We start from the raw sequence: 17,789 nt of genomic DNA on the forward strand, positions 1-17,789 counted from the left end.
CAAGAACTTTCCACCACAAAAATGTGAGGAAAATGTTTTTGGGGACATATTTTGAGGTTTGCAAGGGAACCTGAGTAAAGTGGCAAGGGCCAACTAAGGACAAATCCCGTTATTCAGTAACTTTCAATGCATTTCTGCCTTCCAAATGTAAGACAATGTGTAAAAAAGATGTCACTTTGAAAAAATGACCTATTATTCCCATGCTGCTATGGGTACCCACAATTTCGGAGATGTGCAAATAGCTACTGTTTCTAAACTTTATATTTTGTTCCCATTTCAGAAATAAATAGGTGACTTTCATACCTTTTTTTTTCCCTGTTTATATTTTTCCGAATGAATTGCTATATACCCGGTACACAATAAACCAGCATTTGCAATGCAATAGGTCTCGCATTTACGCGAGTTTAAGCTACTGGCATTGTAAATAACAATGCGTTTTTATTTGTTTCAAAAACCAAAACGAGGCCTATTATTTTTGCTTTTTAAAACATACATAAAAGTAATTGTCATTTACAATGCCAATAGTTTCAACTCGCGTAAAAGCGAGACCTATTGCATTGCAAATGCTTGTTTGATTACCTTAAGTAACTCACCAGGAAGATTCTGTTCACCATCACTTGGGATTTCTGGACTGTGTTTCTGGGTGAAACCCTGACTAATGGAAGTCCTGCATTTTGGCAGCCTTGCAGGTAGCGCTGTGTAGGGACAGCCAAGCAGTCTGTGAAATCCCAGCAAGCAGGCCTACCATGTATACTGGAAGTGCAGCAGGTAGTCCCGTGAAGAGACAGCCATGCACACTTGAAGTCCTGCAGGATCCCCCATGAATACTGGCAGCCTTCCACATTGGCAGACTCGGTTGGCACTGGCAGGCCAGGGCAGTCAGCCATGCAAGCCGTTCTCCACAACAGAGGCCCTGCGAGTAGCCTTCTCTACTGGCAGCTCCTCATGCATACATTATGCCCTGGCAGTCTGGGGCACTGGTACATGAGGGCAGCACTGCACCGTAGATACCCTACTGCGCGGTAACGTGTACTGGCGGCAGTGAGATGAGATAGCCTCGAATAAACCCAGCCATGAGGGCAGCTTTGAGCGCAGACGGACTCTGCTCCTGTTGTCCCCCGTTGTGTACTGACACACCTGTACCTGGGAAGCCCTGCCCTCGTCTGACAGCGCTATGGACAAGCAACACTAAAGGAAGTGGTACTCTGTGAGCATGATGAAAGAAGGAGCTGGCGGCTTCCGTAGCATGTGTTTACACACAGCGTTCGAGCCCAGCAGCTGTCGTGCACGACTCGTCTGCGGCAGTACTCTTCTCTCCAGTCATGCTGTAGGAGGGTGGCATTAGCCCATGACTTGAAGGGAGAGGGGCTGGTGGTAGTAGCCAATGACGTGCAGCGAAGCGGCCCAAATGTGTTTGCGGAGACTAGACTGGAAGGAGTTGATCCAGACAGCCAAGGAGGCCCTCGCTCTATATACAGTTAAGGCACGCCCACCACTCCTGGTAATCTGGAACCAGAGCTTGGATGTACAGCCAAAGGTTTGGACGATGCAAAAAACAAACTAGGCCGCCAAACCTACACCTGCTGCTGAAACGCCGTAAAGACAGACAGACAGACAGACAGACAGACACACACACTCTCTCTCTCTCTCTCTATCTATATATATATATATATATATATATATATATATATATATATAAATAAAAGATTTTTAAACAGCGACGATATAGGGCGTTATGTAATGTACTAACAAAAAAGATAATATAGCATGCTTACATTTAAAACAATGCTGTTTGTTTCAGGGGCAGACCGGAAACGAGGCCACCAGACCTACACCCGCTGCTGAAACGCTGTAAAAGTGAAAGCGCGCCGAAGCGCCGTGCCTGCACAGCAAACGCGAGCACATCTCTTGTCCGGGTGCGTGGAGGCACGGCAAAGAGGAGTCCAGGCGCATGCACATGCCCTGTCCGGACAGGCACGCCGAAGGAAAATGGAGGGAACCAAACATGCTTCCGTCCCAATAGAAAGCACGGTTTTGGCGAGCATGCTAGTAAGAAGCGTGGGTGGAGCTTCCACCCTCGCTTCGCAAGCCAAACCGACGACAATAGATCTCGCCAGGAGCGTGCAGCGCATGCGCTGCGTCGCTAGGCGAGACCTAAAAACTATTGCAAGACACTGCTCAGTTATTGGCTCTGGGTTCGTCGGGTTCTTGGTGAACCTACAAGTCCTATATATCCCCACAACCAGAAGGGTCCAGAGGATGTAATGGTATGTTGCTTTCAAACATCTGCCGTACTTAGTAGAAGTTACAGGTAAAAACGTTGGCAGAAATGGCTGTTTTTTTTCAAACTAATTTTCAGTTTTTTCTATCTTCAACTGTTAGTTTCTATACAAAACCTTGAAGCATCTACACTAATGACCCCTTGCTGAAGTCCAAATGCTGTCTACTTTTCAGAAATGTATAGCTTTCCAGGATCCATCATTGCTTTCATACCCATTTTTATTACCATTAACTGGAAGGAGGTTGAAAGCACAAAAAATAGCAAAAATAGGCTATGTCCCAGAAAAATGCCAAAACTGTGCAAAAATGTTTGGTTTTCTGACAAAAGCCTGCTTGTCCCTGAAATCTGAAAAGATGGTGATTTCAGCACCTCAACCCCTTTGATGATACCATTTGCAGGGAAAAAAACGCATGCTTTAATCTATAGCCCCCCCCCCCCCCCCCCCCCCAAAAAGCTGTATTTTAGGCTAATTTCTTGATGGATACCTTATATGGTCAAAAAGTTACAGGGGCCTAAGCGCGAACTACCCCAAATAGCCCCCAAAAAAAGGCTTCGCACACGGGGGGGAAAAGGCCTAGCAGCGAAGGGACTAAACATTATTTTTTGTACACTATATCGTTTTATCAGTAAAGCTGCATGTCAATGGGAAAGTTTGTGGCCATTTCAAAGTAAAATCTGCTGAATACAAATGACCGTGTGCTACCACTTCATGCTTTAGTTATGTATTTAATAAAAGTGATAGATTTTAAACCAGATTTGAGAAACATTTGTGCCCCCGCCCTGATGACAATGCCGTTAATGAATTAAGAGGAAAGTCAGGGGTCACATGTATCCTATATGTGGCTAGATTTAATACATATATATATATATATATATATAACATGAGTTTTTTTTTTTTTTTTTTTTGTACAGCAGACATGCTGAACTTGCACATATTGAGGTGCTCTCAGATGTGATAATGAAGAAAATGGCTGCTTAACGAATTCAAATATTTGCCCACAATCGCATCATTTGAAACCAGTTTATGGGGCAAGAGCATTACAATTAGGTTGAGTAGAATATTTAAGTCACTAGACCTGCAGGTCTTGTAATATTTTTATGATTTTTCGAGGCCTGCCATAATGCAGATGCAGAAGTACTAGGACTACATAATTGATAGCTATCTCTCTATAATGGATGCTCTTATACTATGCTTTTGGACAATTACTCTTTCATGGTTTTTAGATCATAACACTGTCTGCACAAGTAAGCTATCTGCATAGTAATGGCTTGGTAAATTTTATCTTTTTGCACGGCCCCTCTTTTAGCATGTAATTGGACATTTACTTTTTCATGGTTTTTAGACTAAACGCACTGTTTGCACACTTAAGCTACCTGTATACCTATGATCTGGTAATTCAGTTATAGGTTCTGTCTATGATTCTCCTTATTTTTTAATGTATCCACTTAACTGGGCTTTTTCAAGCTCTATATTCCTAAGATTGTTTATACTCGTGATAATAGCTTTTAACTTACAGTATTCTTTTTATGCTAAGACTGGATAGCTATATCTGTATAAACCAGGAGTATCTACACTCCAGTTTAGAGGCTGCATACAAAATCAAGTACTTCAGTGTCGGACTGCTGTACATTCTGATGACTCCATTTGAAGGCTCTTGGAACATGCAGTGCTTACCCACAACGAAATGAGGGCGTTGTGGCTATCAAGATGAGTCTGTCGATCACACCGCATGGTTTTGCCCCTCCTTTTTTGATTTAATGAAAAAGTATTTGCGGGCAGCATTAACTGTGTCCAACACTAGAGCTGTCCATGAAGCGGCCAAGTACTGCTTTACCTGAAGAATCACCATTTTATCCAGAAGTTCATGACATTTTCAGGCTTCTCTTATTCGTTTCCAAAAGTCTTTCATTCAAATGCCTCTGAGTGACTCCTCAGGAGTTTCAATCACACGTGTAATTATTTTAAGTGCCTATTTTACCTTTTTAGTAAGTTGATTTTTAAGTGCTCAGCCATCTTATTTGTAATTCTTTTATTATTATAATTTATATATTTTTCTAAACCATTTACTTATTTGCTTTCTCTTACCTACACTTCATGTGAAATAGACAAGTATTTGGTTTTTCTATCTCGATATATCCGGAATAAAGAATGTTCAGGCGTTTTTTTGGCATCACTGCAAGGATTAAAGAACATCACCAGACATTTCTTTCACACTGTATTACTACATGAATTGGAGATTATTACAGGCTGTTCTTTCCCACTTTATTGCTGCAACGAGGCAAATCTTTCTCACTGTATCACTGGTGGAATGGAAGAATATGCCCACACTTATTTCTCACTGTATCTCTGCATGCATTGAAGAATACCCACTGTCTTTTTCACTAGATCACTGCATGAACTGAAGAATATACCCACACTGTCCTTTCTCGCTGTATCGCTACATAAATGAAGGAATATACCTACATATTTATTTCACTGTATCACTGAATGAATTCAATAATATACCACATGTCTTTCTCACTGGATCACTGAATGAATTCAAGAATATGCCCACTCCTTTCTTTCTCACTGCATGAATTAAAGAACTTCTTCAGACATTTCTTTCTCACAGTTTCACTGTAGGGCATAAAGAACACCCCACGATTTTTATTCCTTCCTGTTTCGCTAAGTGATTTGAAAAGAACCGACAGACGTTTCTGTCCTTCAAAATGGCTGCCATAAGAACACTAACTTGGTGTATCTCTTCATGCATCACTACAATGAATAAAGGGCATCAAAGGTGTTTCAATGTCTTTAATCAACAAATGTCTCTAAATGGGGCTTGCAACGCCAAACGGGCAGTTTCTCAAAGATGCTAACGCCAGAAAATATAAACTACTGCAGATTACAGATTTGGGACCTGCATAGAGCACTGTTGAGTCCGGAAAGCCCACGCTGTTACACATATCTGGAAGACAGTCCACTAGTAGGAGCATCATTTAAGATTTACCAGGAACACATGGAACCTGTGTCAACCAAGAGCACACCCTGCATTCTCTCCGAAGCTGTGACGGCCTCTTAGCTTTCTACAATAACGTTGTCGGCGTTGCAGTTAAGCGGACACAGGTCATAACAATAGAAACTGTCACTCAAGGTACCGTTTATCTCCATCTTCCGTCTCCCCCCCCCCCCCCCCCTTATTTCAACACCCAACATCTAGATAGAATGTATGCTGCCAAAATGTCTTGGTAAGTTATGTGCCTGCAGCTGACCTCTGTGATGATGAGTGCAAATCCGCTAGTATCACCTGGACCTTTCATGAATAAACTGAGCAACCGTTAGTGAGTTAGAAGATACACCTGTTATTTTACAGTACTTTTAAATGGTGAAACAGTGCCTCATGATAAAATGTTTTTAGTTTATCACTTAATGCAAAACTTCAGGTCCCAGGTGGTCTTTAAAGCATTAAATATCCCAGTGTATTGAAGACCAGCATCCTTCATAAAAACCTGTGCTCCAGGGATCTGAGAATCCTAGATTTTTGTCAATAGTGCTCTGTAAAACTATTTAGACAGTAGCCAGTGCCTGCGTCAAACACTTCTACCAGTACAAATTCCTTACACCAGCCACATTCTGGGAGGAGAGTTTGGCACTCCACTTTAGACGTAGGAACCCATGTGCTGTTTCACAACTGATATTAGGGTTGCTGAGCCATGTGGTTTGCGTGAGAGAACCTTCTCATTCTATTTGACAAGAACAAGGGGGTTCTGGGGCTACTTGACCTGTCACCAGCCAGTGCACCATTGACCTTTGAATCCCCCAGGACAGATTGAAGCCATGGTTAAGGCTGGTGGTCCTTCTGCCGGAAGATTTATTGTCCCTCTCTGACCAGCCCAGCACATCTGGACTGGTTCCAAAATGTTCTCAACAGATTTTTTTATTTGTGCTCCGTGTAGGTGTCCCTTTGCAGAGGTGACATTCCAGCCTATATCCTAACATGGAAATCCATATGCTCTGACTAGAGGTTGCGCTGTCGCAGTTAACAGCACTGAGTTTTAGAGGCGCATTCGACTCTGAATAACATTAATTAACTCTGCCTTAAAGGGACCTACTCCTTGCGACTGTAGAGGCTACTAGGAGTACAAAAACTATTTACAGGTCTCTGTGCCTGTATCCCTGTGTGGAGTAAAACCCCCTCCATGCCTTTCCATCTCCCTGCACAGAATCCCATCTCCCTGCCCAGAATAGAGAGCACCCTTTACAGTTTCCTTTCTCACTAATGACTGGGAGATATGGAGGACACCCTGTGCTCTGAGTGCATCAGCACATGTATTGAAGAACATCCCAAGTCTGCCCTTCTGTCTCACTGTATCACTGCTTGAAATAAAGACTGTTTCCGCTTCCTGGTACTGACCTGCATGAGGAACTCTACCAGACACTGCAACGTCACATCGTGGAATAAAGAACATCAAATGTATGTTACAGCATGGAATCCGAACCACGCCTGGACAGTCCTTTCATGTATTGCTGCATTGAAAGAATAGCTGTCTGTGGCTTTCTCTTGCATCGACACACTGCAAGGAATAAAAGACGCCAACCCGTTTCTATCCTTCGACCTGTGTCAGTGGAGGGAATACATAAATAATTTCTTCACGCATTTCCCCCCCTTTCACTCTGCATCACCGCATGGACTGGAGAACATCCCTAGATCATTCTTGTACACTGCATCCCGGGGCTGAATTTAAAAACGCCCCAGGCATTGCTTTCTCACTGCACATAATAAAGAACATTCCCAGACCTTTCTGACTGACCTTTGTCTTTGTGTGTCATTCGTGGAATAAAGGGCATTCTAGGCTTCATGGATCAAAGAAAACCCGAGGTACTCTAGGCCTCTGTCACACTGTACCACTGCACGGAATAAAGGACACCCCCAGACCCTTCTGTCCCCCTTTGCGTCATTGTGTGTCATTCATGAATTAAAGAAACCCTGAGGCACTGTAGGCTCTTATCACACTGTACCACTGCAGGCATTAAAAACCATCTCCAGACATTTCTTTCTCGCTCAACATGAATGGGATAAAAACGCCTCAAGACATCTCTTTCACTGTGCGAGTTGAAAAAATTCCCCGACATTTATGTGCTGCTTTGCGATGTAGCAGTGGACCGATTGCCGAGAGGCATTTATGGGCTTTTATCACACTGTGTCACTGCAACTTACATCCCCTGTCATATCTGTCCTCCTGACTTGGTGCGTCACACTGGTTCACCGACGGCGCATTGATTCGGCGCGGTTCCCTCTCTACGTGCGGAGGCCCTCGTGACCTGCGGCCTTTGCCGCACCCCTACAGAGGTCGTACCCTAGAACCGCCCTTCGCGTTCCTTCCTGCCTGCCACCTTTCATCCCTGTCCTGACACCGGCTGTTTCTTCAATGAAAGTTATTCATGTCTCGGATTGACATTTTCGGTGACCTCTGGCATTTGACGCTGGAGCGTCTTACGGCGTGGGGAACTGACAGGACACCAGATACAGGGGCAGGTGTACCACCGACCCTGTCAGAAATAGTTCCAGTGACCCCCTTCAAAGGTCAGACTGAAAGGAGAGAAATGTCGACCTTGGAGGCAGACCAAGAGGCAGCTGGAGGTCACGGAGGGTGCGCGAGCAATGGGGCGCTGGATAGAGGTCCTCTGGGCTGAGGGAGGGTGATAGGGCGAAGGACAGAAAGATGGGAAATTCGCTTCGAGGGACTGTGGCCTAGGATCCAGAGAGTATTGGGAGACCAGGTCAGAGGGCATATGGATTGCTCACCTATTGGCGGCTCCCTGTGTCACCCCCAGGTCAGGGAGAATAACTTTGTAGAGATACAGATTGGGAGTGGAGAATACTGGGTTGTGCGTGGCCAAGATGGTGGTTTGCGCTTGTCACTGAAGTGAACCTTAATTCAGGCTGGAGAGCAAGCAATGTTGTTGGGCTTACAGGGGTCTAGGTCACTGGGATTATGCGTCAATAGAAGATCAAAATATGCAGCGGTCTAATTACGGAGCAGTAAAAGGCAAATTGTGATTCCCTGTGTACCACATTCTAAGACAATTTTTCTCTCTCTATATATATATATATATATATATATATTTTTTTTTTTAATTTAAAAAACAAATTTTATTGTCGCTCAGTGGTTCATATAAATGTAGATAGTCGCGATATTCAGCATGTGCTTACACATCTCGATAAGAGAACGTTTTCTGTGTTTTGCACAACAGATACAGGAAGAACGAAAAGGGGAAAAATGAACCCCCTCGCACCCCCTTCCAGCTTCTTCCATACGGAATGGCAAAGGAATTAGTAACTAAATATTAGCTCCAGGAGTCGACTTAAATCAAAAACATACGGGATCAGTTCACAGGCACTCCTGTTCATCTCCTCACACAGTCAGTGGAAAATATTCAAAGTTCTCATTCGTGGTGGGTATACCGTGTGGGATGGCCCTTCGAGAGAAAGTCGACTATTGGAGTCCAACAGGCCTCGAATTCAGAGTTACTTTTTAATATTTGTAATTAAGTGTGCCATCGCTACTATTTCTGAGAGCCCCCCATAGAAGTGGTAAATCGATGGAGGATCTGGATTATTACACCATACTGCTATGGCTAACTTCACTGATCCTAGACCGCTCTAGAGTATCACTTTGTCATTAAGCTTTATATGTTTTTAAGCTCCCGGGGTATCCGCCCCAGTAGGAATAAGGCAGGCATGAAAGATTATGGGAAGCATATGATCTCCTGAAAGGCTTTGGGCACATCTTCCCGAAAAGGTAGAATTTGTGGGAAGGGCTACTGGATTTGTTCAAAAGTCTTTATCTGACCACACTTCCTCCAGCACATGGGGCTAGACCTTGGAAACCTTTTGTGGAGTTTCGAGGGGTAGAGGTGCCAGTGGTAGAGCAATTTGTAATGTATGCTTGGTTTTGAGGGAGATGGAACATTTGTGTAGGTCTGACCACAACCTGTCCCATTTCTTGTCATTAACTGCTCTATTTAGTACTATGGTAAGACCCCTTATGCGTAGGATTACTACCCTCAGTGTTGTATATAGTTTGGATATGAGACTCTGTTTTCGTAAGCGTGATTAGCAATTTTTCAAATGCTGTTTTGCCTCATGTTGCTGCTACATATTTATCAGTTGGGTACCCAATGCGTATATCTTAGTCTTTCTGTTTTGGGCAACTGAAAGTCTAGTTCACATTAAGAGAAAGATTTTATTTCACCCTGGTGGAACAAGCCTGAAATGTATCTGCAACCCCCAAGGTGCCATCGTGGGAAAGTCAGTCCTGTCCAGTGATGGAGTACAATCTGGGTTTGCGTATATTGGTGTGTATGGAGCAGACTATGTTAGAATTTCTTGTCTATTAACCATGTCCCATATTCGAAGGGTTGTACCCACTGGTGTACTCAACGTTTGTGGGCTTTATGGAGCCAGATCACTTCTCTAAGTGGTCGTGTCATGACCGCTCTTTCCATATGAGGACATAATATGTCCGTCTCCTTTTAGACCATTCCGCTATGGTGCTGAGCTGCGCCGTTGCAATAGTATAATATAAAATTCGGTATGGCTAGTCCTCCGTGCTGCTTGCTTTGCTTCAGCAACCTCGGTAGGACTCGTCGTTTCAAGTTCCTCCATATGAACTTATTTATGGCAGTTTGTGGGTAGACAAAGAAATTCCTCAATCGTGACCAGGTGGGCCTGGACAACATTTTCATCTTGATAACATTAATTTTTACCATCCAAGATAGGAAGAGGGATGTCTATTTATGTAAATCCTGTTTCATTTCATTAAGCAGTAGTGGGTATTTGGCCCCTACAATACCTGGACTCTGGGCCTGAGATAAATCCAAGTGGTATTTTGCCATTTTAACATACACTAATGTTGTCTTGGCCAAAGTTTCATGTTTGTAATACCAATTACAGACGGAAATATAGCAAACAACAACTGAAAGGTGAGCAGTTAACTTTCCAAATGGTTTACCACTGAGTGACTACATGTGACACTTTTATTTAGCAGCCTTCGGTCTATTTGAGCTAAAAAGAACTGTTTCTGCTGAAATCTGCAAATTATGCAGTCGTTGTTGGATTATGAGGCAAGTGTTGTAAATTCAGAATTATATGGAAAGCTCCACAGAATTCCAGTGGCCTGCAAAAGGGTATGAGAGTGAGGAACCCTATAAAATGTGAAGAGTTGGCAGGGTGAGGGCACTGTCCCATAGAGATGCTAAGAGTTGGAGCATTTTATTTGGCAGATGATTTAGTGTAGAGGGAGGGTTTAGAATTGAGCATAATACTCATACCAGGAGGAATGCATCAGCATGATACCACCAGATGTACATACTTTGCCATTCTGCCATTTAGACTGCAGTTTAGTTTTGCTAGTATGATTATGGCACCCGTCTTTGGCCTTCTTGGTAAATATTTTTATTGGATTTGTTTGTGGGGATAACACCTTCGTGATCTGTGTGACCTATAAAAGTTTCAGTTTTTGCACGGACCCGCCCAGTTCCAATACTAAATTTTAAGGTTTAGAAATTGAATTTTTTGTTATATCCCATTTCCTGGTGTTTCATAGTGTATTGCACAGTTTTACATTTGCCACGGTCTAGTTTCAACGGGATGCTTGCATGCCTTCATTTTGTAATGGCTGTAACCTCGACAATAAGGTTAGTGTCAGGACTGAACCATTGTTTGCTTTCACATCGGATGAACTAAAAAAATAATGCTGTTCCCATTGTGTAATGCATCTGATGTTCTCATCTTCTGAAATGCGGGGACCAAAAAGTTGCCACATTGACACTATAGTCTGCAGTTTAATCACCAAACATGAGTTCAATGTGTGTAAGGCCATTCCCAATTTTCAACACTTACCCAATGAGCAGTCTGGTCTACCTTTTGCTCTGTGCTGTGTCCCTGACTTTAGTTCCTTTCTCCTCCTGTCTTGCAGCAGGTTTGCCTGATCACGTGCTGTGCATGTGTCCCATAACTTATCCACTGCCTGTCTCTCCACAGCGCATTTATTACCTGTCACTGGAGTTCTACATGGGCCGCACCCTCCAAAATACCATGGTGAACCTGGGGCTGGAGAACGCCTGCGATGAAGCCACCTACCAGGTAATAGCGCACCTAGGTGAATGGTTCATGTTTGTACCAATGTTGAAGGGAGAGTGATGGTTATTTTACCTGTGCTGATCTTTACAAGGGAAAGTCTGCTGCGAAGAGTGACTCTGTTGACTCAGTTGAAATTATGCTTCCATGAACGCCAAAAACCCATGTGCTTGCTTTTGGGATAATCTGGGTGAATTGAAGAAGAGTTTCATTTCCTTCCATGTGTTCTGTCCTGTGAGCAAATATTTTGTGACATTCTGGGCCTTATTACGATGAGGCCCGCAAAGCCTCCGACCATAGGTTGGAAGTTTTCCGGGCCTCATCGCAGTTTCAAATCAGACCGCCTATTTACAATCTAGGTGGTCGGAATTAAAACCGGACGGTCATTCTGGCTGGATTCCAACCAGATCAAGGAGCCCTTTGGCCTGTCAGAGACCGGCATGTAATCCCTATGGACGGCGTTTCCGCCGTAAGGAATATGATGCTCGATTTCCAACAGGCTTTCCATGCCGGGCTTTCCGACATGGAAAGCCTGTCGGAAAGCGAGTTTGGGGGGCCTCTAGCAGGGCCCCATTTCTCCATTCGTCCTCTGGTTGGGGGCCAAGAGGGCGCCTATGGTGCCCCCTGTAAATCCCTGCACCATGTGGCAGCACCTTGAGTTGCCTGCCACGCGGTGCAGGGATTAACACAATCTCCCATTTCTTAATGGGAGCTTGTGCTACGGCCGGTTTGCGGTCGCAGCACAAGCTCCCATAGAGAAATGGGAGTATGCTACCGCACCATGTGGTTTCACAAAGCAATTGCGGTGTCGATCGGAGTTGCCTCCGACCAACATCGTAATCGAGCCTTTGGTGTTCAGTCCACAGGCACCTGTGTTTAAAGCTTCCTGCTGCAGAGAGAAGTCCACTCTGTTTGTGGTTTTACTCATTGTTCTGGCTGGTCTTTTCTGTAGGCTGATCTTTTTAGAAACTGGGCCAGGAGTAGTCTTAGCACTTATACAGGAGGCATCTGAGCCCTGATGCTGTTTTGGACACATACTTTCGTGGTTTAGTTGTCCATTACGGGTGCTTGAAGAGGCCCAGTCTCCAACCCTGATCTGCAATATCACATTGTTTTCCGCCCATTTTGTTTTTCCCCTCCTTTCACAGCTCGGTCTGGACATGGAGGACCTGGAGGAGATTGAAGAAGATGCCGGGCTTGGGAATGGAGGTCTTGGGCGACTGGCAGGTATGAACCTGAGGGGTTTGTTGCGTGCGTTTCACCTTGCAGTCGAGGCCATCTTGCTTTCATTCTGCTGCAATGGTGTCTAATTAATATATGCTATGCTTGCAACATTAATACATGGTACAAACACACATACACTAGACTGACACTGCCCATGGGACAAAAGAACAAGCTGCTAGCTCATACAAGTGCTTCACGCACCTTGGTGAGGGATGCAAACTCATAAGTGGGAGCCCACGTGTCTATTTGAATGGTCCTTCACCTCTGACATTTCTCTGCTTGCCTTTTCCTGCCCCCTCTGTAAGCTCTTTCTCTCTCCTTCCTTCTGTCGCTGCAGCTTGCTTCCTTGACTCCATGGCCTCGCTGGGTCTAGCTGCCTACGGATATGGAATCCGTTACGAGTTTGGGATCTTCAACCAGAAGATCTGTGGTGGCTGGCAGGTGAGGCAAAGGGTTGTCTGGGGGTGGGACACTGAAAGGGTTTTTTGTGGTTTGCTAGCAAGTGGGTGGTTGATTATTGATGTTGGTTTCTGGCAGAAAGTCAGTGAAGTTAACCCTCTTTCCCTGTGTGTACCTTTTGAAGGAAGTGTAGCTGGAGTGGTGGTATCTAATTGTATATGTACTCTGCCAGTTCCGGAAGTAGTGTTCCTGCATGAAGTATTGTAGGAACAGGATTATCATAGATGCCGGTCTTGTCTCCCACCTACTGAACAGCTTCCTTTGTGAGTCTGTAGTAGGAGCTGCTGACCAAATGGACGCTAGCCTGTGTTATTGGACAGGGGAAAAGTGGAAACTGTGTTGGGCAGGCTATGTTAGTTCAGGACAGATGTTTATTCATCCAGATCCTCACATTTTCCTTTACCGGCAGTGTATGTAGCACTATATCTCATGATCCATATGTTCTTGCTCATCACACACACAGTCAAGGGAAGAGACCGGACTACTGCACATACAGTCCTGTTCTACTCCTTGTTGCCCCTGACACCAATTCTGTGCAAGAGGGCTTCTTAGAAGCCTAGCACTTGCCATGACTTTCTCTATTAAGAAAGGAGAGAAAGATGCGAGAAAAGTCAAACAGGTGATTCAGGGAGCATCGAAAAAGGTCAAACCTGTGATAAACTAGAACTCGTTCCTCTCTGTGGTTCACTTTCATTCTCTTAGCCTTCATTCCCACACTCCCACCCATTCTTTCACATGGCACGGATAACCTTCCCCTTCGGGCATCCCCTCCTACCTTAAATAGGCGAAAGAAATACCCAAGAACATAAGCAGTTGTGCCCACACACGTCCACTGGGTTTTCTCAGCCAAATGTTGAAATATTTTTCAAATTTAATATGAGCTAAGAGACTATCAGCCAATTGCAATGGCCCTCCTACCTTTATCCTGTGGTGTGGAGATATTCTTTGCATTTATTGGCCTTTATGTTTGAGGGTGATGCTGATTTGCCTACCTATAAGGCAGGGCAGAACCAAAGCATTGCTTCACTGTGCATAAAATGTTTTTTCCATAGCGGCTTGCATCCTTTCCCAGGGACAACGGGAACGGCCATTGGCCAATCAGTGATGTTGCACAACAGCCTTGACATGCTTGAGGGAGCCACTTAACAGCTGCCAGTGAGTACCAGGGCCTGGTTTTCCCATCACTAAGATTGCACCCTAAGTGTCCCTTTCCAGAAGAAGTGAAGAAGAAACACTGCAGCGGGTGCTGTAGGATGAAACCTTTTCTGTCTTTATAAGATGGAATTTTGAGGCATCCATATTAAAGGGAGGTGGGTCCATGTCCGCAACCTGGCTTGGTAGACTTGTCCTTATGGACGAAAAGGGTCTTGCAGTCCTATAATGAGATTAGGGGGGGAGGGCGAAATCTATTGACAGTAAGTAAAGTGGCTGCTTTTGAGGGACATCAAGGGAGGCCCTGTATTGGAAGAAGTGGTGTGGGTTCTGTCTGGGATGATGTGACAGAGTAGTATGTCGAGAAGGGATTTGGTGAATTAAGTTGGGTGCCTGGAAGCAATCAGAGGGTTTGGTGCAGGTAATATAAGCAGTTTCTAGGGGTGTTTGTGTTTTCGGGACTGCAAAGCTAACCACGTGTGTACAGCAGCAGTGTTATGTGAGTAGGTGAATGGGGAGGATAGTCCTTATACAGTGAGGGGACCATTTGCCGAGTTGTTGGTTGTTTGTAGCTATATAGTAGGTAAACATGAACATGTTTTTGGTGGTGGGAATGTCGTTGTTCAATAAATGCTTCCTCGGTGGCAGGCGAGATTAAGACTTCTGCTGGCTAGAAAGCAATATGGCGTAGTACTTAAAGCAGTGCTGGTTAATGTTGTACAGGAAAGTCTTGAGGCATAATGGATGAAAGGAGCAGATACCTTGGGTGGTCTGCCTTAGGGACTTTGTGCAGTAGTTCATAGTGCACTGTGGCTGAAGGACCTTCTTTCATGTGAGATGTTTTGAGTTACTCTAAAGGCCTGAGTTTAAGAGGTTGTGTGTTGAATTCCTTTCAGCCCCAATTGGTGTCCCACCATGGGAAACTAGTATGGATTTGATTGAGGAAGCGATACGTTACTGTTGCTGATTGCGTTTCCTGTTTTTTTCTTGTTCTCCCACTGGAGTGGTGGTATTTGCTTGCTCAGTTCCCTTTCTAAGACCCTTAAAGACCCCCCCCCCCCATGTCTCACTGTTGGATATCGGAACCGTTTTGTGTTTTTTTTTCTTTTTTTTTTTTTTTTGCACCACATCAGGTGGGGATAGTTGTACTTAGTGCAAGTTTCTTAGTCTTATCCTTATTTTATATCACCTTAGCCTTCATTTACTTGAAGCGTTTTATTTAGGAAGTGAAAAATCTCTGAGACTGCAATAAGATGTTTATTTAAATGTCTTTTTACTGGCATGGTTTATTAACGCCCCTTTGTGTATGTGCTTTTCATAGGTGGAGGAGGCTGATGACTGGCTGCGGTATGGCAACCCCTGGGAGAAGGCGCGCCCTGAATACATGCTGCCTGTTCACTTTTATGGACGTGTGGAGCATACCAATGAAGGCATCAAGTGGGTCGACACCCAGGTAACGTGGAGCTTTTGCATTACTCGGCTTTCATGGACTGTGTGAATGCAGGGGAGAAAAAGAGACCATTGAAGAGGATGGCTGGGTGCCCAGGCCGAGACTATTATGTCGGATCAGCCCCAACTTGGCATACATTCACCCATGGAGTAGACTCTTGGCTTTCATCATTGCAACTGTAAATGTGCCTGCCAAACACTTTTTTTTTTTTTTTCTTCTAAGTCAGAGAATTATTTTACTAATCAATAGACCGATCTAAAGCTGGGTAGTGGTAAAAAGATGCTTACATTACTGATCAACAAGACAGACTAAAAGAAGGGTAGTGATGAAAAAAGATCCAAACATTAATAACAAACTCTCTGGGTTCGTTTCTACCAGTCCCCTTAACCTTTTGAAAATCGGGTCAAGGCATCCACTCATGCAATTGATTGCAGAGACCAGGTGGCGGTAAACAATGAAGATGGTGACTGCACTTTGGGTATTTTAGATCTTCAGTTGACTTCATAGTGAGTTACTCGAGACAGGTTCATGCTAGACATTTATTTTTTTCAATTTAGGGAAAAGTAAGATACAATGTTGATCCCCAACATCAGATGGTGTCAGGAAATACAGCAAGTGACTGCTTTAAACAGAAATTGCAGTACTGTTGTTACAGATAAGTAACCTTCCTGTTTCACTGATGTGTTTACTGATTGGAGCTAGCAGACTTGTCCTCTGTATGGCAAAGAGCTCTTTCCTTAATAAAGACAAAGCCAGAGTTTTAGGGAAATTGTTTCCCTAATAATCTCTCCTCGGTATAAACAGTTAATATTGGGAGTTTAACTCCTTTAATTAACCCAGTAGGCATGTATTTCACCATATACCGAGTTGTTAAGATCTGCTTCTATGTGGCCATGTTAGCTGTCTCCTTTGTTAAAACATCCCTTTATAAATCTTGTTTAGAGGTGCTTTTGTTTCCAACCATCTCACTTTTGTCAAGGAAAAATGTCAGTGCAAGTATGTTGAAGGACATTGTGAGCAGAGCCAGTCAGCAGGCTCTCCAAGCATTAGGATTTGCCAGCACAAAGCAGCCGTCAGACAGTAAACAAAGTGGCCACCTTGCAGTAAATGGCATACTTTAGGAGGTCACAAGTGCTCGAATTCCCCGGTAATGTCCGTAAGGTTGAATGGCCTTGACCAGCCAAGTTCATGCATGTAGGTAAGTTACATGGAACTAAAGACTCACTCAGTTGAGGATGAGCTGCTGTCTGAGCGTTTCGTCACGCCATTACACAAGTGTGGCAAGTAGCCTTTTGGGGTTGTTCTGCTCATGGTGGTGACTAGGCTTATCTTGGCTGTAGTTTGGAGTTACTCTCATCATTCAACTCTATTCTCCTCCCTTTTGTTGCAGTGACCGCCTCCTGTTTAAACGCCTGAAGTTTGACCTCTAAATTATATAGGTGATCGATCAGCATAAAGAGCAACCGGGTCATAGCTAAGAGGTTCTGCGGTCACTAGAGTTGGAGGACTGTGGCTAAAATGAGTGAAAAGAACACCAGAATTCAAGTGCAAGAGTGTAGGTGATGCCTGTACATGATACATACCTTACCAAACAGATGACGGAAACATTACCTTGTTCTAAATTGTTTAGTCATATTAAGGGGATGAAACTAAATCATATGGACAAATTAACACTGCATTTCTGACCTCCTGCAGCAACCCACCCTCCACTTATCAATTGCAAAACTAAGGCCTGCTTTTTGCTGACCAAGTGCAGTACTCAGTTGAAGGGGAAGCAGGCCCATATTTTAAGACTACTCCCCATGGAAACGTCACATGCTAGGAACTATCTAATTTCCCATCCCAGTGCTGTATGTTGCATTAGGTAAACTGTTTGAGAACACACAGCATGTATACGAAAAATGTTGTCTCCTTTTCTAAGTCTGATTATGGACTTCTTGTGAACCTTTGCCCCAGTCTTGGCCATGACTTAATAAGAAATACCACTGGCCGCATTTACTAAGATAGTATGGTTTGTAAAAGTGGTACTCGTTTCCAGGTATACCTTATGATAAAAGTAGATTGCTGATTACAGCACTTCAGCTAAACACTTCAGCTAAAC

The 17,789-nt window shown here is 44.0% G+C and overlaps 1 protein-coding gene across 1 annotated transcript in view; it reads left to right on the top strand.

The window, feature by feature from the left end:
• Positions 1–17,789, top strand: part of PYGM (glycogen phosphorylase, muscle associated) — a 124,914-nt gene that overhangs the window by 13,338 nt on the left and 93,787 nt on the right. Inside the window, exons 2-5 of the mRNA XM_085625937.1 lie at positions 11,308–11,409; positions 12,552–12,630; positions 12,965–13,068; positions 15,560–15,691. Of these exons, the coding sequence (XP_085482063.1) occupies positions 11,308–11,409; positions 12,552–12,630; positions 12,965–13,068; positions 15,560–15,691 (417 nt within the window). The remainder of the gene's footprint in view (positions 1–11,307; positions 11,410–12,551; positions 12,631–12,964; positions 13,069–15,559; positions 15,692–17,789) is intronic.

The sequence above is a fragment of the Triturus cristatus genome, chromosome 9 (assembly GCF_964204655.1).
Source record: "Triturus cristatus chromosome 9, aTriCri1.1, whole genome shotgun sequence".
NCBI classification, from domain to species: domain Eukaryota; kingdom Metazoa; phylum Chordata; class Amphibia; order Caudata; family Salamandridae; genus Triturus; species Triturus cristatus.